At 35.1% G+C, this 25,520-nt stretch overlaps 1 protein-coding gene across 1 annotated transcript in view; it reads left to right on the top strand.

The window, feature by feature from the left end:
* The window catches only part of SLIT2 (slit guidance ligand 2), a 113,532-nt gene that overhangs the window by 81,888 nt on the left and 6,124 nt on the right, over nt 1-25,520 (top strand). Inside the window, exons 27-32 of the mRNA XM_066317677.1 lie at nt 10,601-10,694; nt 12,588-12,725; nt 12,819-13,059; nt 13,399-13,529; nt 18,238-18,392; nt 24,006-24,294. Coding sequence (XP_066173774.1) covers nt 10,601-10,694; nt 12,588-12,725; nt 12,819-13,059; nt 13,399-13,529; nt 18,238-18,392; nt 24,006-24,294 — 1,048 coding nt within the window. The remainder of the gene's footprint in view (nt 1-10,600; nt 10,695-12,587; nt 12,726-12,818; nt 13,060-13,398; nt 13,530-18,237; nt 18,393-24,005; nt 24,295-25,520) is intronic.

The raw sequence follows: 25,520 nt of genomic DNA, 5'->3' as shown, positions 1-25,520 counted from the left end.
GGGAGGTGAATGAATAAATTAATTTCATTTATTGACAACCCAGCTAACTCCTTCCTCATCCAAAGTGTTTCCATCACTAGTTCTACAGACTATTGGATTGCTCCCCTGTTTTAGGGTATTCAAATTTAAAATCAGTATTTAAATATTGGGAATGCAGAGCAAGTGAAGATGTTAAAACACAAGTATAAGAAATATAGCTTCATAATCTAATAGAGATATTAATACAGTACTTTTTCTGGGTAAATGTTTGGTAGAAATTTCCGCATGCAGGATAAGCTACAATATCTAAAGCAATACATTAGCCAAAAAGCAATTTAACAATACGTGGATGATCCATCTGTGGAAGGACAGACATAATCTCATAAGAGAAAATGCTGTTTTGCCAAGTACCATTACATTAATACCTAAGTGCAATTGACAATTTGAGCCTTGGAAAGAAATAAGGGGTAAGAGCCTCAGTAAGTAGAAACAGCAGTTCTCCTACAGCTAATACTTCAGGTATATGCGAGTCAAGTTCAGCTCCCCTGGGATCAGCTGCTATCTCCTTTAAAAATGGGATCAGGTATTCTCGTGTGTAGGCTGGAAGAATGCAAAGCAAAGTCACATCAGTCCAGTATTGCTCTTTAGTGGTTTCATACTCCTATTACACAGGAGATAGTTCCCCTGTGAGTGCATTCCTCCTCTGCACCTTTGCAGGTTTTTTTTACCTGTGTTGCTCATTTTGCATTTTCAACCTTACTTTGGCTGCCTTTAGCTGTTATGAGTTCATGGCTTGTCAGATGCAGAGTATACCATGGGAAGGACTGCTTTTTATTAAATATCCATAAAATGGATACAAAGGATTGTCTATAGCTAGGTGCTAGCCTTAAACTTTGATTAAGTGTGCCTGTTGCATTTTTGGAGTATTGTAAATGAAGTGTAAATTTTAAATTTAAAATTAAAAAAAAAATTAAGCATTTCTCTATATATCTCCATGGATAGAGAAAAAAAGGAGAGAATAACTGTTGCTAATATTTTTGATGTTTGTATTGCAGTTGTGCTTCTTTAGTCAAAATACAAAAAAATGCATTTTTAAGTCTGCTTCATATCTGTGCATAATTTTACTATAATCATACTGTGAGTTTTACACATACAATGCCTGCTCATAATCTCTACTGAAGTCAGTAAGACACATGAGTAAGTGAGAGTCTTCTCACCAGTTCGAAAAGAAATTGAAACAATCTATTTCTAATCAGGAAGTTTAACCTCCCAGTTAAAAGCTGTTAAGAATTTACACTAGCTCATCAGACTTTTTTCAACATTTTTTTTGTTTTTCAAGCTGCTTTTTAAAAAATGCATCACTAGAGCCTCAACTCATTTTATCAGCTTTTTATTAGACAGAGTAAAGTACAGAATTCTACAATTTACTACCTCTCATACAAAGCCTTTAAGAATAGGACACAATGTGTGAGATCTTAAGTGATTTTTGATATGTTATAAGGTGAAAATGTAAAACATTGAGCTAGCCAAGGGGTCCTCATATCTGTCATCCACGATCTTGCATAATAAATGACCTTCAGTATTTAGAATTAGACTGAAAGCAGTCTGGTACATCAGGATCTAAAAAAGGGGAATGTTCAGAATATAAAGTAATTGTACAGTTGCCTCAAGTGTGTATGAGGTACCAAATAATTTGTAGAACTTTTCTTTTTCTCTGGCCTATAACTTGAGTTGAAAGATAAATAACACAATCCCTATCAAGTATATATAGAGTGACTTTCATGAGGAACTTTGTAAACATTTGGATTTTGACATCTGTTCTAACAGGTTAAAATCAGATATGCATATTTCTAATGTTTGTTTTTAATGGAAGGATTTTTCACTAAATGAATTCATGTACTAGCTGGCCAAAACTACCTTAGTAATCAGGAAAACAGGCTAAATATTCATATTCAGTATATACAAAGACTTTTAAATTCATAGGTATTGATCTCTAGCTCAGAAAGTCCCTGAGCTCTAAGAGGCACGGTGTCTATAACAGGAAAATGTTACTGTAGGCTGGTCCTGTCCTCTTTTATCTTGGTTGTCAATACTCTGAATTGTCTTTGTTCAACGTGTCACAGCATATACATACCCGACATGGAATTGCACCAGCCCAGAATATTTTTCTGAGTGAATGATTATCTGCAAATATGTTTTACATTTCAGTAGCACAGTATAATGAAGAAGTCAGCTGAAACATGCTGGTATGAAATGTAAATCATTCTTCTATGAAGTCATATTTTTATGTGGAGGGCTTGTTAGAATCTGAAACGAACTGCAAAGAATGTTGCATTGTAAAGCCTAACAGTCTCTTTTTTGACTTTTCTAACAATGCCTTGAAAATCAGCACTTCTCAACTATATAGTGTTGATTTAAAAACAAGCAATTCGAAAGCCTATTGTGGTGTTGTTGCACACGAATCAGGAATCAGTTTTGCTTTGCCTCAGTTAAGTTATACAGCAACCATCGCAGTTACAGGTGGAAAGACAAAGAATGGTATTTGCACTATAATATGAGCTTTCTTAAGATCCCAGACTGTTGTGTAACTGTGACACAACAGTAAGCAAATGGAATCAAGAGACATTCAGGGTTTCTGATGGAACCTGGAGAAATAAAATATTTAAAATACCTCACTATGTCCTGCACTCTTTAATCTTGCTATTCTCTTAACATTACCATCTCCTTTATTTTAACCCCAGTCTAGTAAACTTCAGGTCATTTTATGTGCATTCTATAGATTACAGATAATCATTTCTCTTGCTCATTGTCATCAGTCATAAGATCACAGAACTAACTGATCCAGAAGTAAAACCTCTCTTATGCCACTGGTGGCATTTACTTCTTACCCTTCTGTTTGTTTTGTTCTGCTGGAGGTGAGACTTTGAAGCTTTCTTCATTTGCTGTATCAACCTCTCTGCTGCTATAGTTGTGCATTAGCTTAATGTGCTATGCTGTTGTATTACAATGTAAAAAGTCTCTTGTCTCTTCTGTCTTTGTCACTGCAAGCTGCTAATCTGAATGAAGTGGAGAAAGGTCAGTTGTCTTTTAAGCCTATTTTCACTTACCTTGGTTTCTCACTTTCTTTTTCTTAAAGGTGCATGGATTTCAGTTATTACAAATGACCAAATTGTATATAGATATAATTTAGAAAGCTCACTGCAAATCCTCAAATTGGGCACTTGGCTGTTGCTATGAATACATGTCAAAAGAATGTTAAAGATGCAGATTGCTGTGCAGGAGTACTTTAATACTACAGTCAATGTCTTTTTTTCAGATGTATTAAAAATTTGTGCAGACAGTGATATAGGACTAAAAAAAGCTTACATTACTGTGTTCTGAAATCCTTATTCTCCTAACCTTAAAGCCAGCTCTTGGTTTCATGCTAATGTATTCTCTGTGTTATAGCACTGTTATGCTTTATTGTCGATAGATTGCATTACTAGAAAATATGCTGGAGTATCAAATGACAATCTTCTTGCTCCTCATTTCTGTCGCTTCTTATTTGCTGTAAATATCTAAAGAAACTGAAATGACCATATTAATCTGGGGCTATGGTAGTAGGAAGGTAATATTGAAGAGATTTATGACAGTAACTTTGGGTGTTTGATTTTAATTTTTTTTTAAGTTTCTGCTTAGCACGTATCAGAGTAACAGAGAGAAACCATCTGCTCTGCAATCCAATCATATATTCAATCTGAGACCTAGTATATTCAATGTCAGCATATTTATAAGTTTGCACATTTCATTTTAAAAGCAAATAAATAATTTTGTGGTATATTTGCCACTAATTTGATAAATATATTTTCAGCTTTTGAAGCAATAAAATATACTATATTTAGTAATAAAAATATTTTCATTATCAATGAACTAGCATGTTGAGCAAGACATGCAGTTATATCATCTGTGTTGTTTAAGAACATCTATGTTGATTAATTTAGACATCTGATTAATAATTCCTACAACTTAAACTCATGGCATAATTTTTTCTGTAATTGAAGTAGAGTATAAGACATTTTCAGAAAATTATTCCAGCCACAAGTTTTCCATGCATTAACTGTCTTCCATTTAGACATGTTGCTGTATTTGCATTTTATTACTACTCATCTGGACAGCAGAAATATCCTGCTGTTTTTCTTGTTTATTACACAAGTGTGAACTGTAACATATTAAAATTACTGATTACAGAAAGGACAAACTCTTCACAAACAAAGTATCAAACATCCAGGGGATGTGAACTAAATTTTGTTCCAAAACTTAGCAGATGTGTATGTGATACATTTTTATATTAGCTTGCCAGCTGAACATGAAAGTTATTGATAGAAGTCGCTTGGGGGATCAGTCAGTTTTATCACTCAAGACATCTTTTGAATTGTGACGGTATTAGGAAAAAAAAAGGCATTATTCCAAGCAATTGTCTCAGTTACACAAGCCTTAGACACAACCTTCTTACCACTGCAGGAAAGGAGTTGCATTACTACTTTGAATTCACTTGATAATCAGATAAGTACCTCCCTTAAATTTAAGCATGCAAGTAATCAAGTGCAAATCATGTCATATCAAACTTGATAAAAAGTTAAATAATTCCATCAAATTAAATCATAATTCTCATCCTTGTAAGAACTGCACGTGATACAGATTCTTAGAATAATGAGGTGCATTTGTTACTCTCTCTTTTTATCGCTCACAATATTTTCTATTTCATCTAGATTAATATACTTTAAATTACTATTCTATATTAAAAGCTCAAGTATTTAAGTAATTTTACTGTGCTTGCATAAAGGGGAAATATGCATGATATTTGTTACAAGCAGAGATAGCTGCTCCTGGTTCAGTCACTGCTGTTACTCATGTATGTCTATGATCCACCCTTCTAGTTTACCTTAATTATCTTAAAGCTTGTCTGCCTAAAAGTTTATGTTTTTTTGCTGTTGCCAGTGTACAAAAAACAAATGGAAATGTTAAGCTAAACTAAACTAAACCCTATCTTATACTGAGATCCACAAGCATGGGGGATAGCTAAAGATACCTATGCAATGGTGAAAGATGGGAACAGTCCAGCAATTTGACTCTAAAATTAAAATCCAAAAAAAGTTCAGATTTGTGATTATAAACTTTCTCCAACTATCACTGCAAACTTTCGTTAATTCTAAGAGATTTTGTCCCTCATATAGTAGATTTTTTAAGTTTGTATTTTCTGAATAATGAGCTTAACACCTGAAATAATTTCTATTGTAACTGCACATCAAACTCAAGACTTAATAAAAATGCAGCAGTTTTCTGTATATAGTTTGTTGAATGGTACTGACATTTTCCAACCCCTTCTGCATTCTATTGGCTGTTTGAGTCACAGTATTAAACAGAGACTCCCAGGCACAGAGTCAGATAGTGCTACCTAATTCATAAAATATAAACACTTCAGAAGTTGACTCACAGTATATCATAACTAAGCTCAGAAGCTGAAATGGATATATAAGCACACACATGAAGTCCTTCCATTCTAGTCTGTGGTAGGTATTTGGTATTTTGACTTTGGAAGAGGGAATAAGACTTCTAGGAAAAACCTGTTTTTTGATAATAAAACTGACTACTGTTGCTTTTGGATTCTCTGTCTAGGTGTTTCGGGTTTTTTTTTTAATATCAAATATCAGCTTTGCTAGCAAGAGTGATTTTAAACTTGTTTCTTCATAAACTTGACTGTAATTGTCACTGCGCTATTATATTAAGAAGCCCACGTCCATTTTTGTTAGAGCTGTTCTCTTCATTCAGAAATGTAATGACTGACATTGCTTATTTTAAATTTATTACCCAATTATTCAAAATAACAAAGATGTAAATCCTTTTCCTTTTCATTGCCTTGTTACTCATTAGTGTTTGTACCACATTATCTATATAATGGAAAATCCAGAGTTAAGGGTCTGTTCCACCCTGAGAAAAGAAGGCTTGAGGAGACATTATCGCCCTGTTCCAGTATTTAAAAGGTGGCTGCAAGGAAAATGCAGACTCCCTTTTTTACAAACAGTCACATGGAAAAGAGGGGGGATAATGGGTACAAGTTACTCCTGGGGAGATGCCAGTTAAAATTTAAAAAGAGGGAAACTTTTTACGATGAAGACATGGAGCCATTGGAATAATGTTCCCAGGAAAGTGATGGATTCCCCAACACCAGACATTTTTAGGATTCAGCTGGAAAGGGTGCTGACCATCTTATCTCTTTTGCTTTTTCTGGGTGATGATCCTTGAGGGTTAAACCTGGTATTCTATGATTAAGTTTTTAGTGATTTATAATCTTATCAAGTCATATGAGTGAATTAACACACACAGGAAACACAAACTGACCTGTGAATCTAGCAAACATACATCTTTGGTTACCTGTATAAAGTATCATCAGTATATATATAAGTATTTAATAATGTTGTCTGACCATTTAAGTCTACATCATACTCTGCAAAATCTCAGTAAATATTTGTCTTGAGCTTGGAGATTTGTGTTCATTTGTGCCAATCACGTAATTCCACTGGTTTCAATGCTACTCTATACCAGAATCCAGACTCCCTCTGATTAATTAAGCCAGATGTCTTATGAAAAGAGTTATTGCTGGTTCTAATTAAACTTTGGAAGCTTTTCACAGGTTTTTTGACACTTTATCCACTACTTATTTTTAAACAAACTAATCTGTTCTTTATTACATGCAGAAAAGTTCCCATCTTTCAAAAACGTAATTACTTAGCCAAGCTCTTACAGAAGCCTCAGTTACAGTATTTTTAGATGAATAAAAGAATGTCCTCACACATTGGTGTCAAGCTTCCTTGAATTGAGACCTTTTACACAACCTTTTCTGATTATATTGAAGTATGTTCTTTAAACCTTGTATTATGTTTCTCAAATCAGGAAACTCCCTAAGATTTTCTTCCAGTAAAGCCAAGGAGCCTAACTTGGTAAATCTGGTTTTTTTGTCCAGTGAGTGTTTTCACTTTCATCACTATCTTTTCATTTCAACAAAATTAACTATTACTTTTCACCTTGTCTCATTTAAATTCTGAATAAAACAATGGTTATTCAATATGCTGAAGGAGGGGTTTCTTTACTAGGAAACTAGACCCTTCAGTGGTTTAGATTCCACGTCCCATAGTTTACTTACGTTTTCTGTTATCTTTTTCAGAAACAGTTTTGTTTTGGCCATGGGAATGCTCCATTCACAATATAGAGCTATTAGCATTTACAAATATTAACAGTTATTATCTATTAGCTATAGAAGATCTTGCATTTGGGTTGTCTTGGCTTGTCCTTCTGGTATTTACATCTTCATTCAGAAATTGAATATCTGATGTACATGTTTGAATTCCATCTTGATTTTTTCTTTATTGATCCTGTGTACAAGTCTGTCATTAATGCTACTCTTTTTTATAACTAAAGGTAGTACTATAAGTAAAGCTAATTTTTATGGTCATAGTATTTTTTACATGAGTCTTTTGCTATATGGCCACCATCCTGTTTCTTATTTGCTATGGACTGTTTAACTAAAATTTCAGGGGTAGGATTCACCATGCATACAGTTTGTAAACACAAGGGAAAAGTTTCCTTGCTTTTCTGCTGTCACAGCAAAAAAAGTTCTGCTTCTATGTGCTTTTCTACAGAGTACTCAGATAAAATTGACCATAATCTCAAAAATGCCTGGTGATGTTTGATGATGTTTGCAAGTCATTTGGCTGCAGTATGCCTGGTTGTGTAACACTGATTTTATAATTTGAAGTGCACATTTTTCAAAACTCTAAACCTGTTTAAAACTCAAATGCCCAATCATTATGTACGATTCACAGTCAAGAGTGGGAAATAAGGAGATTTCCAGTGACCCTGAGCACTCCACAGGAGGTGATTCAGCTTTCAGTATAGTTCTGAAGATATTAGGGCCAGCAACCTATCAATATAAAAATGTGGTGTAAGAAATCTTAAGAAATCAGAAATCTAAGAAATCCTGTATTTTATTAATACCTGGGAGAGGATTTACAAAAATGTACAGGCGTAGACACTATTGAGTAAAACGATTTGCCACTCAAGTTATTTCAGAAATTTCTGCCAATGATAATCTAAGCCAAATTTATGTCCTGCAGAAAAATCAGTTTAATGAATTTTACAGGAATGGTAAGAATGCTTGTTCTTATTATTCCACTCCCAAACTGCCGTTTCTAGGTCGTTTGGTTTTCTTTTCACTGAACTATTGGTGTGAGTGTATAAGAGCCAGCAGGCTCCAACTCTGCTTGAGAGATAGGCTCAATGTGTCACTTTCAGGAATTCTGTGATATGCTGTCAGATTTAATAATCTTAGGAATGCTTAGAGGTGCTTTTATCCAAGTTGTTTTTATTTTTTTTTTTAGTACTGTACAACCACATTTTTATTATTTGTAGTTGGGGTGTCATGTATTTTCAGTTCTGCATGTAATATAATATACAATATATGCCATAATAAGATATTTGCCTAAGTGTGTATATGTCTGCATATATATCCACATATATGTGGACACATACATACATTTCTAAACTATGGGAATGTGCACAAACTAGGTTAAAACAACAGTAATTTTTTGCTTATTCTACTCCCATGATCCTTAAAATCTGAACTCACTGTTCCCATACTTACATATAGCTCTTAAACACTACTGGTCTTTAAAGAGATTTTAGCTCTTGAAAGTTCTGTAAATTAACTAAATGCTATGTGAAGAATAGCATTGAAGACTTCTCATATATGTATTTGTTTGAACAAAACCCTTTGAAAAGAGAAAGGGATGTAGGTTTTGTTTAATATATTGTGGGATGCAAACAATCCCTGGTATTTCAGGATTCTTTGTGCCCTGACCTAGCCATAACAGTTCTGCATTTCCAGACTAATAATTCCATTGAGAGTTTGAAGAGGCTTTGAGGATAGAATTATAATCCTTTGTATTAGTCATCTTCAGTGCGCTGCATTTGATCTCCATTCAGTTTCCTACATGTATTGACTAAGTCACATTGTTCCTGACAGTTTTCCTGAGGCTCTTAAGTGACCTTTTCATGAGGGCCATTTTGTTATAACTCAAACCCTTATTTGGTTTTTAGAGAAAACGCACTGCTTGCAAATTGGGAATGTGATATTTATTAATTAATTTATTTGTTTGTTTACTTATTTATCTTTTTTTTTTTAATCTTTGTGTAGAACCAGTCTGTATCTTTTGAATGGCTGCAGAATACTTGTTTAGCTGTTTTTTTGACTTGTCATCTCATTTTTGAAGATGTAGAGGTCCCATGTCTTACCGCACTTTGTATATGTTTTTCAGTTTGTTTTTAACCATAACCCTCTTAGCTCCTACTTCAGTTTTGCTTTACTATAGGCTGTTACTCAGCTATTTTAAAGGGTTTTTTTATTTTTCCACTACACTGCAAGCCACTGCCATGCCCAGCTCAGTAAAACTGAGGGATATCATATGTTGCCTCTTTGAAGGCAAGTTCAATTTGAGCAGTGAAAGTGTCTGATCATTCACTCCTTTCTCCTGCTCTTTTCCTTGTCATTGCAATGTACAGTTCTACTTCTCTTTGCTTGCCAGCTCATGTTTAATTACTGGACAAAGGACAGGGACAGCCCTTCTCCTTCCATACTTTTAGAGTCGGATGGACCTGTCAGTTCCTGCATTCAGCAGGCACAGGGTTTATATCTGTTTATTACACATATATTCTTCATATGGGTGCTGGAATAAGTTTATCTACCTTAAAAACCACTGATTACAAGCTTTGAGAGTGCACTATCCATGGTATCACCTGATAAGTTAATCAGGGAACAAGATATTGTTGATCTGTTTACAAACCTGTGTTTCCTTTTCGTAAAATTGCAAATAAAACAATTTTTAACCATATTAAAATACTTTTTAGATTATAAGCCCATTTTGGAAATTAGAGCCACTGCCTCTGTCATCAGGGAAGGATAGACATTTTACATAGATTATTCTTTTCTTTTCTTTTCACAGAACAGATTATAGATAATTGTGGTACATTAACAAATGCAAAAAATGGAGAGTCATATTTAAGGAAAAGTAGAAAACAAGTTTTCATTTTTGGATAATTGGAATTGTATTGACATGCAGTGATATTAACAGGTTTTTTTCAGGTAATAGATTACTTATAGTGATGGTGCAAATCCTGGGTATTCCTGTGTGTAATGTGCTTAGAAATAAGTAAAAGAAAACCATATTGATAGGTTTTTTGTTCTACTGAGTTTAATTGCTAGTGTTATTATATAGCAGAGCTAGATAAATGTTTTAAATGAAAAATAATTACAAAATTAACATTTATATCCATGTGTAGATGATTGGTGTTGAATTTGATATTGTTTATAAAGGAGTTACCAGGTAAATTATTATTTATTTTTATTTTTTCGGTATTACCATTTATTTATTAGTATTTGTTATAAAGGTATTTATTACTATGTAAAGAAGTATGCATATTTTAGTGTTAGCAAAGGAATTCCTAGCCATTGCTTTTAAAATTCTGTTCATTGCTATTTCCAAGTCACTGTGACATCTTCACTGAATTGACAACATACATTATATTTCAGGTGAACTCTGTGAAGAGAAATTAGATTTCTGTGCCCAAAACCTGAATCCTTGCCAGCATGATTCAAAGTGTATCTTGACACCCAAAGGATACAAGTAAGTCGGAAATGTTGTTAGAGTCCAACTGAATTGAAATTTGTATTTTTCTATTCTGCCTAGCTTCCTTTCTTCTGTTTAAGTGGAAGCCAATTCTACTCTCAAAGCACTGATTTTGATTATTATTGAACCTTATGGCAGAACAGGCCATGATTTTCATGTAAAGCTACATTATTATTTTAAGTATGTCTTACTGAATTTTACTGATCGTTAAAAGGTCTGATTCCAGCCAGATTTTAAATCGAAACACAGGGTAGTCTTTATGATGGTCTGTACAAAGCCCTTATAGGAGTTTGAGCAGTAGGAAAATAATCGCATTTAATTGAAGTGGAATAATTATATTGCTTTTAGAGAAGTAATTGTGGAAGAGATTATTAGGAAGGCACACTGGAAGGTATAAAGTAAGGAAGGTCCTCCCCAGGAAAGCTAATGTTTAATTACACCACATCCTTATCATGACTAATTAGTATGCACAAATTAAAGTTGTTTTAATAGGCTTTAGGTTAATAAATACAGGAAACCTGCAGATTTAAATTGTTCTCACAAGTACCTATTTTATGCACAGTGTGCTTTTGTGCTAAAATCGGATTATTTATTGTCATTCCCACTTCTTATGAATTGACATTTTATTTAAAATATGGCAAAAAATACTAAATATTCAGTTGAATATGGAATTAAGTTGATAGTTTCACACTGGAAAATAGAAAAATTGTTGGGTTTCTGTTATAGTGCATTATAGGGCTTTTTTCATGCCACTTCAGTAAACCTTATTTAGTCTCTTGTACTGGTCCATTTCATTAATCTTTCCTGTTATTTTTAAATCAGAAAATATACTCAGAAAGTATACTGCACATGCAGTATACTTCAAGATGTATCTTAGTCAGACTTTTAATAGGATACTTTGTATTCTTTTTCCCTTGTCTTGTTCACACTTGTTGTTGAATAAAAAATGAGACGTATTTGACTGAAGTACTAAATTTAAACTTACATGGCTATTTAAAATCACACTTGCCAGCTTAGAGCAAATTTTAGATAGTAAAAGAAATAACGCTGAGGTGGGAATCACAAGATCTAATGAAATCAATTAAAGACATCTTAATTTTTAAAAATATCATATGGATGCATGGATTTGTAAAATTTTCCATTAATTTTTGACAGAGTTCTGGGCATTCACTCAGTTTTATATATGAGAATTCCCTGAAGAATTGACACGAGCATTAGCAATGAGAGTTACACATGGGAAAAAAACCCAAACAAACCAACAAACAAAAATCATTACATACTGTCTTGAGGACGTGCTGTTTCTGGATCAGCAGGGGTTCAAGGAGGGCAGATGATAGGTTTAGAGATTTCTGTTAGTTCACCAGCCATGGAGTATTATTTGTAGTAAATCAGAGTGGTGGAACTTCAGAAGCAAAACATTATGCATAACCTTTAAACTGTATAAATGGACCATATGTCCATTCATAGCTGTTCAGTTGACAAAGAAAATAACCATCAGTACAAGCACTGGATTATTTGTCTTGGTTTCACCAGACAGGCATGTTGATTATGTCTAGTGTTTGCAGCCATGAGTAACATCCCATAACATTCTGTGTTGCTCATAAATTTTAAAAACTGTCTAAATTATTCATGAGGGCTCTCTAGATTTATTTGCACACAGTTCTTCAATATAATAGCAAGTGTGTAAACATTTTAACTAGCAAACCTGTATTCATTACATATATAGATTCCCTAGTAGTATGATTAAGCTATACAGTCTTTGCAACGAAGTATTAGTAATGCCATTTTTCCCTTGATTTTTAAACAATACAGTAGCTCCTTAACTTTGTCATAGTCACACTGGATCACCAAAAGGCACTGTGCTATCCTATTTGCTTTCCTGTTTTACAGATGTGATTGCACACCTGGATATGTAGGTGAGCATTGTGATATTGACTTCGATGACTGCCAGGACAACAAATGTAAAAATGGAGCGCAGTGCACTGATGCAGTTAATGGATATACATGCATTTGCCCAGAAGGGTACAGGTGAGAAAGATCTGAAAGCAGTACAAACATGTATGTCTTCTGTCAAAGTTGTTTTTCCTTGAAAATACTGATTTGTTTTCCGTTTTTATTTAGTGGCTTGTTTTGTGAGTTCTCACCACCAATGGTTCTACCTCGCACCAGTCCTTGTGATAATTATGAATGTCAAAATGGAGCGCAGTGTATCACAAAGGAAAGTGAACCAATCTGTCAGTGTTTATCAGGCTACCAGGGTGAGAAATGTGAAAAGCTGATTAGTATAAACTTTGTCAACAAAGAATCCTATCTGCAAATCCCTTCAGCTAAGATACGCCCCCAAACCAATATCACTCTGCAGGTAAGTTTGCTTGTGTTGTGGATTCTCTTTTCTTGAAAAGAAAGTAAATGATTTTTCATGACGTGGAGAATGACATTTCTTTAAGTATTGTCTCACTTAAAGAGCTTTTCACAGTTTGAGCTAAAAATCTAGAAGAGTTAATGCAATAACTCTGTGTTCACATTGACGTAGATGGTCTCATTGATGGGAAGGTGAAGAGTTTTGTCAGCTTGTCCTTCAAAAAAGAATTTTATAGTGAAGTAACAGACTATGGCAGTCAATTCAGAGATTCACTTAATACCTCATTTATATTAAATACCTAATTTTAGTTGTTTCTAAATATTTCTGTCTTTTAACTAGATTGCCACAGATGAAGACAGTGGGATCCTGCTGTACAAAGGCGATAAAGATCATATAGCAGTGGAACTGTACCGGGGTAGAGTGAGGGTCAGCTATGACACAGGATCATATCCTGCCTCTGCTATTTACAGGTGAACCTGGATGAAACACATTTTTTATTGAAACAAAACCTATATTCATTACTTATATCAAAGTCACATTTTTTAATACATGGTTAAAAGAAATATATGCAAATTAACGTGTTGTCAGACTCTTAAGACTTCTTGCCAAAAGATGTGATTTGATTGGCAAGTAACTGTAATGCAGATATATCAGACAAGTAATATATTATTTGATGCATTAAAACAGAACAAGAGTTAGCTCTCAGAAGAATATTTATACATTTGTGTAGAAGACACATGTAGCAGTGGAGTTTTTTCTTTGTTGTAACTGCCAAATAATTTCCTAGTGTGCTGAGTAAACTGGAAGACTACACTGTATAAGCAGAAATTAAATAAAAGCTTCTCTTCTCTGTTAGGCAGTCATATAATGTGGGATTTTTTCCTGGCAAGTGAAAAGAAAGCTAAAAACTTGATTCTGAAAAAAGGCACTACCTTTGAAAAAGAAATGGCTTTTGCTTCCAAAGTCATTAAGAGAAAGAATCCATAGCTGCTTCTGTAACATAATTTGTAAGAGTTTTTTTTTTAAACTGTATTTCTCTGGTTCTCTGAAAAATTACTGCCTGAATTTTTTGGGAGGTATTGTATAACTTTACAAGAATTAGCAAACAGTCATTGCAAGAGTGAGCAGAAAGACAACAGGCATCACTTTCTGGCCTTAACTGCCCTCTTGGTTACTTTAATTACTTTCAGAAGGGGAAGTATTACATCAGTTTTACTTGAATCTCCCTTTTGGTCTACTTACACCTTTTGTTGTAAAATTATATATATTTTATTTCTGGAGTTTTAACAGTGACACTGTTCTGCATTCTATTAGGGACAGTTCAGTGAAAACAAATTATTTTTATAAATTATCATATTCCTATTCAAAATAATATTATTTTTCTTTTCTCTCTGGGTTAGGGCTACACAAGAAGTTCAGATTCTTTTTTTCAGGAGTTCAATTATTTTTGTTGATTTTTACTTCAATAGGTATATCTGTCTGAGAATAAAAAGCAATAGGAATAAGGGTCATATATTCTTCCGAGTTATTTTGGCTCCCATTTCTTTAATCTATCTAGAATACTTCTTCCCTTTCAAAACATATATTTCCTTCTCATAAATGCTTTCTCTGGCATTATTGATATATAATAAATACTGATAATTCACACTCGTCCATTATAGTTATCTAAAGAAAGATTGAAAAGCAGTACTCACACAGGGGAAAAAAGCAAACATGAATGTGGAAGGAATTAATAACAAACTGACCAATTAACAAAGTCCCAATTAGGTTACTGTTACAAAATAATAAGAAGCATCTCCCCTACATAGTTGATAGTCTCTTTTGAATTATGTGATAAATGAGGAATGCACGTGTAGTGAAGAGAGGGATGGGAAATGTAGTGATGTTACAGTGTGGCGCAGTTGTATGATGAAGCAGATACATACTTTGAGTGCTATTATTTTTGTTTCTGTTATTGTTATTAACTTCCATTTCATTCCTAATAAGCATGATGGTGAGTTTCTGAGATATTTGAGAACTATCATGTTATAGTCCAACTGTAGTGAACTCTTCTGCCATTGGGGGAAGGCTGAGGGCATACCTCTTTCTACAACTATCTGAAAGAAGATTGTGGACAGGTGAGGGTCAGACGCTTCCCACAAATAATTAGCAATAGGACAAGAGCAAAAGGCCTCAAGTTGCACCAGAAGGGGCTTAGATTGGATATTAAGAAAGATTTCCTCATGTAAATGTTTGTCAAGCATGGGACAGATTGCCCAGGGAAATGGTGTAGTCACCATTCATGGAGGCATTTAAAAGAAGTGTAGATGTGGCACTTAGAGACACTGTTTGGTGATGGACTGGACAGGGCTGGACTTGATCTTAGAGGCCTGTTCCAACCTAAGTGAGTCTGTGATTTCGTCACTCTATTTTGGAAGCCATAAATACATTTCCACATTTGTATATAGGTATACACATGCATCTAATGGTAGCTCTATAAATTGCATACTGTGTAATTTCTATTTCAGGTTCTAGAAAGGAGGATGTTGTAGCACAGAGTCTTTTACACATGTTACTCAAATCCTTTCATTATTTCTAGTTCTTACCATTTTACCCTCACAGAATCTTTGTGATATCTCCTGCTCTTTTTAAGGTCTTCACCTTTTTTTTTATCCATTCATTGCATGTTGTCTTTCCATATCTTTGTTACCTATTAAAGCTGTCTCCTGGAACATTTCCAGTCCTCCTTTTATACCCTACCTTTTGTTTACCTCCTATCCTCCCAGTTCATGGGAACTGAGTGCAGGATGAGCCATCATCCCAAAAGCACTCATCAGTCAATCTGAGAAACCAGATTATGGCACTGCCAAGACAAATAAATAATATTTATTTATTAGATGTGGTTATTTGGAAAAATTTGATCCACTTGTGTTTTTTCTGTCTGGGCATCCATTTTTAAATGCTAACTCTTTTTTACACAAAAGAAAAAAAAATTCTTTTCATTCTGTAAGCTAGTTTTCATCATGTATTTATTGGAAATGTGGGACTATTTCTTCCCAGATCATTATTCTTCTACAGAGTACCAGAAGTCTTAAATCAGTACTTCTTACAGCTTTTCATTGCGATCTATGCATTCAGCTCTCATATCTCCAATGGGAAATGGGCTAGAAGTAATGTAAGTGCATTGGCAGGAAATATTGCAGATATGCCTTGAGTTTATTTCCCCTTCAATTTAAACCACCCTTACCTAGAAGGGCTTCTCTTTCTGTAGTAAATTTTATCCAGTGAAACAGTTTAAACCAGAGGCTTTTAGTAATCACTCTTATCAGAGACACATTCACTTTACACATTATGGTTTGTATATCCCTGGAATGACCCCTTGCTTGAAAAATGTGTTGCTCTTATTATTTTAGATAATATTGAGTGAAAGGTTAAGAAGTTGTAAAATAAGTTTCCTTGAAACAAGAACATTACATTAGGGTTTCTTGCTTCCTGAAGTCAAGAAGTCATACATACTTTGATTTAAGTACTTTTTTTGGCCTGAGTTCATTGAAATGTGTTAAGTAATTTAATCACAGCATCTTTTGTATTGCTTGATCAGAGCAAACAAACTTCTTGATACCTTGAATAAATCTTTCTCTTTAGGAATGATAAAATCTGATCATTTCCTTTCCCCCTGTGGAAACTGGGAATCCTCCTCCTGGCAGCTCCCATAAAGTGTTTATTGTGGCAGTGTCTGCTCTGTCATGTGTTTGCACTCTCAAACATAGCTGGGTGTATGTAAAGCATGCATGCTACCATGCAGATCTTTGATCCACAATGAGCAGAGGCTGTTCACAGAGCTGGTAATAAATGGCTAAGAAGCTATTTAATGTGTCACAGCTGTGAACAACCAAGTGTGTTGCTGATCTGGCATGGCAAAATCAGTTATGTTAATTAAAACATCGCTAAGGATGTTTTAAGGGAATTTGCTTGATTTTTGCCTTGAGATTTAGGAACTTAATCCCTTTCAGCTATCCTGCTTTCTCAATGAGAAAAGCTAATTGACTGTGTGACTGTCCATTTCAGGCTATATTGTACAATTGGTTCATTTAAATAACTTTTTTCGTAGGATTAAGCTCACTTATTTGATGGTGCCCTGAAACAAATAAAGGCTTTCATGGGAATGCTTCTAATGTCTGGTGTCTGGACTACATCTCACACCTTCCATGCATATATTCATCTCTATTTCTCCTGTGGAAAATGGATTACATGTTATGCAAGTACAATGATATATTCAGTCCCAGAATTGAGTAATGATATTCTTCCTTCTCTGATACAGTTAAACTGTGTTCAAGTGCAGACTAGTTCCTGCACTTAGGCACTTGCTTTGTAGATATTGAGGCTGATAAGTAGCATCAGCCATTTCTTGTGTTTAGTATCATGCCTCATTCAGGGTAAGCACCGTGCTTGAAACAAGCATTTTCACCTTGAGGCATTCTCCTTCTAGTGAGATTTTCTTAGTAAGCAGAAGGAAATGCTAGATGTAGACAAGAAAAATAAAAGCCAAAACAAGCAAGCAATATTCATATTCACTGTACTAGCCAGAAGCTGAACACACTTAAAATAACCATGCCCAATAAAGATAACAAATAACTTTATTGCAAATGTCAGTGGAGCTGTCTGGACCAATGATATGATTTTGTCTCACAGACCTGAAGTTAGATGCAGTTCCATATTCCATGAAATAGTAGATTTATGTATCACTGGAGTTCACTCCGGCCTTCATACTTCCAAGATGTGTGAAATTACACTCTGCAAAATGTAGGATACACACAGACTTGAATGCAAATATGATCTTGAAGTACCATTAGAATCACATAATGGTTTAGGTTTGAAAGGACCTTAAACAATCACCTAGTTCCATCTTCTTTGTTATAGGCAGGGACAACTTCCACTGGATTTAAGTTGTACGAAGCCCCATCCAGGCTGATCCTGAGCATTTCTAATAACAAGTCCACAAATTCTCTGGCAACCTGTCCCAGTATTTCATATTAACCCACCCTCATATTAAATAACTTTTTCTTTATGGAATTTGTTTTACTTAAGAGTTTCTATCTGATCTATGTCTATCCTGTATTGGCTCTTAAGGGGGGAAAAGGTAAAAAACTGTTCTAACCTGACCATGAACTGTTTATTATTAATGGGTTTTTTTTACAGTGTGGAAACAATTAATGATGGTAATTTCCACATTGTGGAGCTGCTAGCTATGGATCAGATTCTGTCTTTATCTATTGATGGAGGAAGCCCCAAGATAATTACCAATTTGTCCAAGCAATCCACTCTGAATTTTGATTCTCCGCTGTATGTGGGAGGTAAGAGGATCTTACTGCTTCTTACTAGAGGTATTGTAGATAATTTACTCTGGTAACATGCTTTAAGAAACACATTCTTGCATTTCTTAGAGGCTCATTCATTGACATAACACCTTAAGATGAAACTTCGGCAGTTAATGTCAATTTTAAGAAATAATATGTCCTCAAACTACACTGGTTGCTTTTTTATAATGATGTAATTTTCTGCTGTTATTTAGCCTTTTATTATACTGAAGAAGCGTGCTTAACATATTTTAGCTGCATGAAGATTTAGTAATGCCTATTCAGACAGTGTAGAATGGTAGCATTCTGTTTTGCTCATTTTACATACCTATTTTCTTGTACTGATATCTGCGGGAAAAGCATGATAGCAATATATAAAGCCATGAAGTATAATTTATGTCTAGAGATCTTACGGCTTAGGGCTGATAGGAGTTAGGATACTAGATAAGAATGTCCCCAGACAGTTGCCTCACTCTATGAGTCAGGGCTTGAGTTTTGTTTTTTGAGGGGAAAAAAAAAAAAAAAAAAAAAAGAATTGTTTGTTTAATTGTTTAACTTGAGCAGCTGAAGTATTTGAAAAAGTTTGATCATTTGATGCCATTTACTCTGTAGTACTATGAGTTGAAACACATTGTTTTAACTAGGAATTCCTGATGGATATCTCAAGGGCCTATGCAATCCAGGTAAAAGTCAGAAAATTCAGCCAACACTTAGTGCCTCCTACTTGGTAGCAAATCTGAGTTCTCAGTGATCTGAGATTCAGCATGGTTTTTAAATACTTTTTAAATGCTATAGATTTTCATGTTCTACTTAGTTTAACCTTATACTCTTGCAAGAGACATGTAAGGAATTTTCTTCTGATCTGTTTTTTTCTGTTAAAAAAATAAATACTTTTATTTTGCCTAATTCTTTTATGCCTGAGAATAACTTTTTAGACTTAAACATCCTGCCTCCTTGCAAAAAGCAATGCTATTGGTAGTGCATTCATATGATGCCTTCAAATGAGAGTTGCTCTGTAGAAGCACATTGAATTTTTTCCTGTGTATCAGTTCTGTTTACAATGTGTCCTATGGGAGAATGGGTCCTAGACTCTGATGAGACACTGTCTGCTTGCGTACTTGTATTGTCCACAGTTTGTTTAATGACTGCTGAGGCAAATTGTGCCACTTGAAAGCTAAGCTTAGTGCAGAACAATAATCCTCCTCCTGTCTGTTATAAGCACCTTCTGAGAAAATGAGGCCAGACTGCCAACTGTAATCATTTATTCTGGGCACATTCTTACCACTGTGATGTTGATTTGTGACATATGGTTCTCTTCCTTGCTTCTTCACTCTGTGCCTCCATTAGGAGAATCATACTAATCTGCATCATCATCTTAAAGTATAAGAGGAATAACTTTTAGAAATAATCTTTTCTCTTAGTGGTTTGATACCTAAGAGCAGCAGTCTTTTGCATTCTAGTGCATGTTCCTTAGGAAGGTTCTGTGTTTATTCTATTTTAATTCTTCCCATTCAGGCTCCAAACAGACAATTATTTCTGCTGTCATAGAAAATGTTGATCCAAAAAATAATGAAAACCAATCATAGAAGCATATAGTAACATAATAAAGGGGAAAAAATCCAGTAGGTTGATGTTCAGCTCTTAATCTTTCCTCTTCTTTATCTAATTTACTTGTTCATGATTTTTAAAATTCTCAAGATGGGTAATTTTAACTTTTGTATCTTTATATTACCCATTTTTTTGAGATTCAGTAATTTTTTCTTGTCCAACTATACCTAGATTTTTTAGAGAATTTGATTACACATATTCATCAGTTAAGAACTTAAATTCTCACTAGGTTTTATGCAGTATTTTTATCTTTGCCAAAATCTTAGTTTGACACCTAAATCATCATGTAGCTTACACTTACTCTTACCACTTCCCTGCTAAAATGGCATTTCTGATAAGCATCACCTCAGTTGGCAGGCTGAAATTCAGACTTGACAGCAAACCCTTGTACAGTGTGTGCTCTCATTCCCTCTCTCCCTGCCTTCCCTCTTTTTCTTTTTTTCTTTTTTTTTCCTTTCCCCTTTTTAATATTTTAATGTCACAGTTTGAAATGGGCAGTTCAACATTACTTTTACTAAAAGTGAGCTATTTGATTTATGCCTTTTGGGGGGGTTTTGCCTTTTCCAAGTGTATGGCTCTTTTGTGTGGTCATAATACACGTGGTTATTATTTTTCAGTCTTTCTGTAAGAAATTTCAGTAAATCATATTGAAAGTGCATGGCTTTTGTAAGAATTCTGAAGGGACAATCTGTTTCTTCTCAAAAATTCTTCAAAGGAGTCACAGACATCACTGATACTTCACATTCTTCTCTCAGAAATTAGAGCAAATTTTCCTAGTTGAGAGTGGCACCTTCTTTCATGGATGTCCCTATTTCTGAGACAGGTAGAGTATCAGCTGCTTCTCATTTGTGCCTGATCTGTTCAGGCAGCTTCTAGAATTAGATACTTGTTTTGACAGTTTTACTATGTGACTGTTATTTAAGAGAGATTCCTACCATTTGTCTTCTTGAACAGTAATTTAGCTGTAGTCAGGTTCAGTGTCCAAAAGCTTAAAAGGGGATGGGAACTACTGTCTTACCTTGCCAAAACCAGAAATATTTGTATGTATTGTTTCTTTGTTGGTTCTTTCCTAACTGGTAAAGAATCTTTATATAAAAATTATCTCAGAGATACTGCTAAAGAATGCAAGCAGGTTTTACACACACTTTGGCCTTCTGACATTTGGTATCTTGCTAGAAGAAGCCAAAGTGTATAGGCTGAAAGCTTGTGCATATATTTGCATTGTGTTTCCAAATGTCTCCCTTATTAGAGAATATTGACAAAAAGTTTTTGAATCATGTATGATATACCACCAGTTTTCTGGTATCATACATACATGCTTATATGGTTCCCAGAAATCACATCTAAGTTTCCTGGCACTTTCAAATACAACATCTAGTTTAGCATTGCATAGTTTTGCTTAGTCTTATATACCACTTATTTTTACTAAGAGTCGTTCAGACCATCTATTCTGCTGAGATACTTCAAGCATCTTCTATGAATATTAGCTGAGTGTGGCTTTCAAGGGAGACAGCAGGGTGAAGGGATCTTGATGACTCTGCCTTGTCCCTTGTTTGAGAATATGGCAAGTAATGTGAGGAAATGAAAACTCATGATTGTTTTCAGTCTGAATCCTTTAAATATAATAGTTCAAAGTCTATTTTACAGTTTGACCTTGTCTAGGTTTCAGATGCCTACCAAAGCCACTCTATCACCTCCCTCCTCAATTGGACAGGGGAGAGAAAATACAATGAAAGCTCCTAAGTTGAGATGAGGATGAGGAGAGATCCCTCAGCAATTACTGATGTGGCAAAACAGACTCAACTTGAAGTAATTAATTTAATGCATTACCTGTCCAAATCACAGTATGATAAGAGGAGGTGAAACATTTCTTAAGGACACCTTCCCTCTACCGTTCCCTCCTTCTCAGGCTTAGCTCTTTTCCCCTCATTATCTATCTCCTTCCTGCAAGCAATGCAGGTAGGTGAAGAATATGAGGTATGGTAAGTTCATCTCTTGATTCCTCCTCAGAGAAGAGAGTCCTTCCCCTCTTCCAGTGTGAGGTCCCTCCCATGGGAGACAGTTCTCCACAAGCTGCTCCTTCATGGGTCTCTTTTTTCCCATTGGGTGCAGTTCTTCAGGAGCAGGCTACTCCAGCATTGGTCCCCCCCAGAGTCACAAGTCCGAGGAAAACCTGCCTAGGCTCCTCTCTCCACAGGTCCTGCCAGGATCCTGCTCCAGCACAGGCTTCCCATAGGATCAAATCTTCTCTTGAGCATCCACCTGCTCCACCATGGGTCTCCTCCATGGCCTGCAGGTGGATCTCTGCTCCCCTGTGAATGTCCATGGGCTGCATGGGAATCTCAGCTCCAGTGCCTGGAGCACCTCCTCCCCCTCCTGCTTTGCTGACTTCAGTGTCTGCAGAGCTGTTCCTCCTATATTCTCACCCCTCTCTGGTCACATATGCACAATTACTCTCTTGGGATTTTTTTCCTTTTTTAGATAGGTTATCAAATAGCTGTTGGTGTCATTACTGACTGGCTTGGCCAAGGCAGACTTGACAGGTCCATCCTGGAGCCAGCTGGACATGGACACTTCTGGCAGCTTCTTGGAGAAACCACCCCTGTAGCCCCCACCACTGCCCAAAACCTGGCCACACAAACCCAATACACTTACTTAACTGATAAGATCAAAGAAGATTAGGCTCTTCAACAGTATGCATACGATATTGTTCATTTCTGTAATCACTGAAGCCTAGCACAAGTGAAATTACAATAACCTCTAAATGAAAGGCAGGTCTACTTCATAAGATCACACAGTATTTCTGCACGACTCTTAAGTGTTCAGAGTAATATAGAAAATTATTAGAAGTATCAGTTTACATGGTTAAGGAGCAACTATGCATAACATTGCTGCTTTCTTGTCATGATCTAAGTACCAGAATGAAAATTGTTCAAATTCCTAGATTTTGTCTAGGAATAAACCTATGCAGCTAAAAAGAATATTGATTTTCAGATAAGGAGATACTTTTTAATGCTCAGTGCATTTTGATTGCCTTTACTTGTGGATCTCAGGACTCATTTAGGTATTTGTGTATTCATTGTTAGAAAGCAGTATCTTAAGGACTATCTACTGTAGGCTAATATATTGACAATAAGTTTAAAAAAAAACAAAAAGCAGGGGTAGGAGTAGAAGAAACTTCATATTTACAAGAAAAAGTTTGATAGTAATGTTCCTTCTGAATTATTCTCCAATAATTATAACAGGATAAGTGCATCACATAAACCTACTGCTCTAATTATGCTATAACAACTATAGGCTGTAACAGAGGAATTACTCTGAAAATGGTCAACACTGAGGACATTTGCATTATCTAGAAGTGTACACACAGAAGTAGTTTGATGTTGAATTATTATTATTGACTGGTTTAGACTGTAATGGCAAACTATGAATGGCTTTTAGGTTTATTTTATTAATCTGTTTTTGAGACACACTAAACAAAAGTATTTTTGGTTTTGGAACCTCAACCTGTTAAACTGTCCTTTCCAAGAAATTTTCTGCAGCAAAACTTCACATTTGAAATGTGTATGCTATCTCCGTTTTGATTGGCTGGTCCTACTAAATTCTCCTGGATTTTGAGTATCTTAGCTTACAAAAAATTACATATCAGCTGCTAAATTTCAACAAATTTTGTTTTTCTGGGATTCAGAAGCTGTGTGCTACCCTGGACTTAAAAGCAATAGGTCAAAACCAGGCAAAGCTGACCTTTTCACAGCTCTGAGCTTCCTTTCTGATAAAGTATTATATTCATCTCTTACGTGTGAGTTAGACACTTAGGGTTTTGGAGCTGGTTTACACACAGGCTTGACAACCAGGACCATATCCAAAAACTAGACTATTATTCATGGTTCTAGCCTGAACAGCTAAGAATAATTAATTAAGAAGCATTCCTTTAAAAGTGTTTTAAAAATAGAGAAAATGTGAGATTATTACACTGATAATTTGCTATTATTAATTTCCTAGGCATGCCTGTGAAAAATAACATAGCAGCTATACGCCAGTCACCAGGGCAGAACGGCACCAGCTTCCATGGCTGTATCCGTAATCTATATATCAACAGTGAACTCCAGGACTTCAGAAACGTGCCACTGCAAGTGGGAATTCTGCCAGGTTGTGAGCCTTGTCATAAGAAAGTTTGTGTGCATGGCACATGCCACGCTACCAGCCAGTCAGGCTTCTCCTGTGAGTGTGAAGGAGGATGGACCGGAGCACTCTGCGATCAGCAAACTAACGACCCCTGTCTTGGAAATAAGTATGTCCTTCCTCAAGAAAAAGCAGTAGTATGATATTCATATAAGTCTCCTGTTATGTGTAATTTTTTTTTCATAAAAAGTTCACACTTGCAAGAGGCAACATAACCTGGGCATGTAGAAGTGAGAACAGCATCCAGGTTAGAGTATATGTTCTTTCCATAAACCTAATGAGGGAAAGCCCCCAGTTTAGGGGAGCAGATTCACACATCTCAGTGAAGTTCTGCCTAAAACCTGGGAGGTGCCATTACAAACTTCTGTATGGGCTTCTTTTGTAATGAGATGCACTGATGCAACTGTGGGTATGACCCTTGGCCCAAAAATAATTTTGAAGAAGTTGAAAATGGAAAAAAACGCTATTTGTTTATTTCCAGTTGTATAGAATGTGGTAATAATAATAATCTCTACTGTGTCTTTGAAAAATGATACAATGGACATATCTAATATTTTATGCTTTCAGAGTACCTCAGGTTTTAGCAGGAAAATAGATTTCAGTCTTTATGGATAACTTCTGTTTCAGTCTGAGTGTGCTAATTCTATTTATTGATTCGAGCAGAACATTTTATTTTAGATACTTATATATGTCTATAGAGAGGATCTTGTATATAAATGTATGGAGATACAAAATGATATGTATAATTGTGTGTATTATATTATTGATATCTATGAATATTTATCTTTCAAAATTACTGTAGAGACAGATTCAGTCTGAATTTATGGACTCCCAGCACAAGAAGATCAGAAACTTCAGAAGTTCAAAGTTATTCTGTATTTTCTGTATTGACTGATCTTGGGCAAAAAGATGTTACTCTGTTTGTCCTTACCACTGTCCTTATTGCAGCTTTACAGCTTGGCAGACATCTTCTTTTTTTTTTTTTTTTTTTTTTTTTTTTTTTTTTTTTTTGTGCAGATCTTTTGGCTGCTGCTTTTTCAGTGCAGCACTTGCCTATGCAATTTTCTTGACTTTTAAGAATTTTTTGACTTTTAAGGACCAGTGGCCTAAATTTGCTAAGAGATTCTAATAGGATGGTTTTCAACAACCATATAAAATGGTGTTTATTTAATCTTTACACATAGTGGGTGGAGAGGCTGACCCTTTAAAGCTTTATCCTGCAGTTACCATGCTTTGCAACACAGTTTTCTTTATATTGGTTATAGACACTTTCAGTACCTTTAAGTTTTTAACTGTTCTCAGAGCTAGATCTGTCAGGTTTGAACGGTATCATTA

This window comes from Sylvia atricapilla, chromosome 4 (assembly GCF_009819655.1).
Source record: "Sylvia atricapilla isolate bSylAtr1 chromosome 4, bSylAtr1.pri, whole genome shotgun sequence".
NCBI classification, from domain to species: Eukaryota; Metazoa; Chordata; class Aves; order Passeriformes; family Sylviidae; genus Sylvia; species Sylvia atricapilla.
This window is presented reverse-complemented; position numbering and strand designations above follow the sequence as displayed.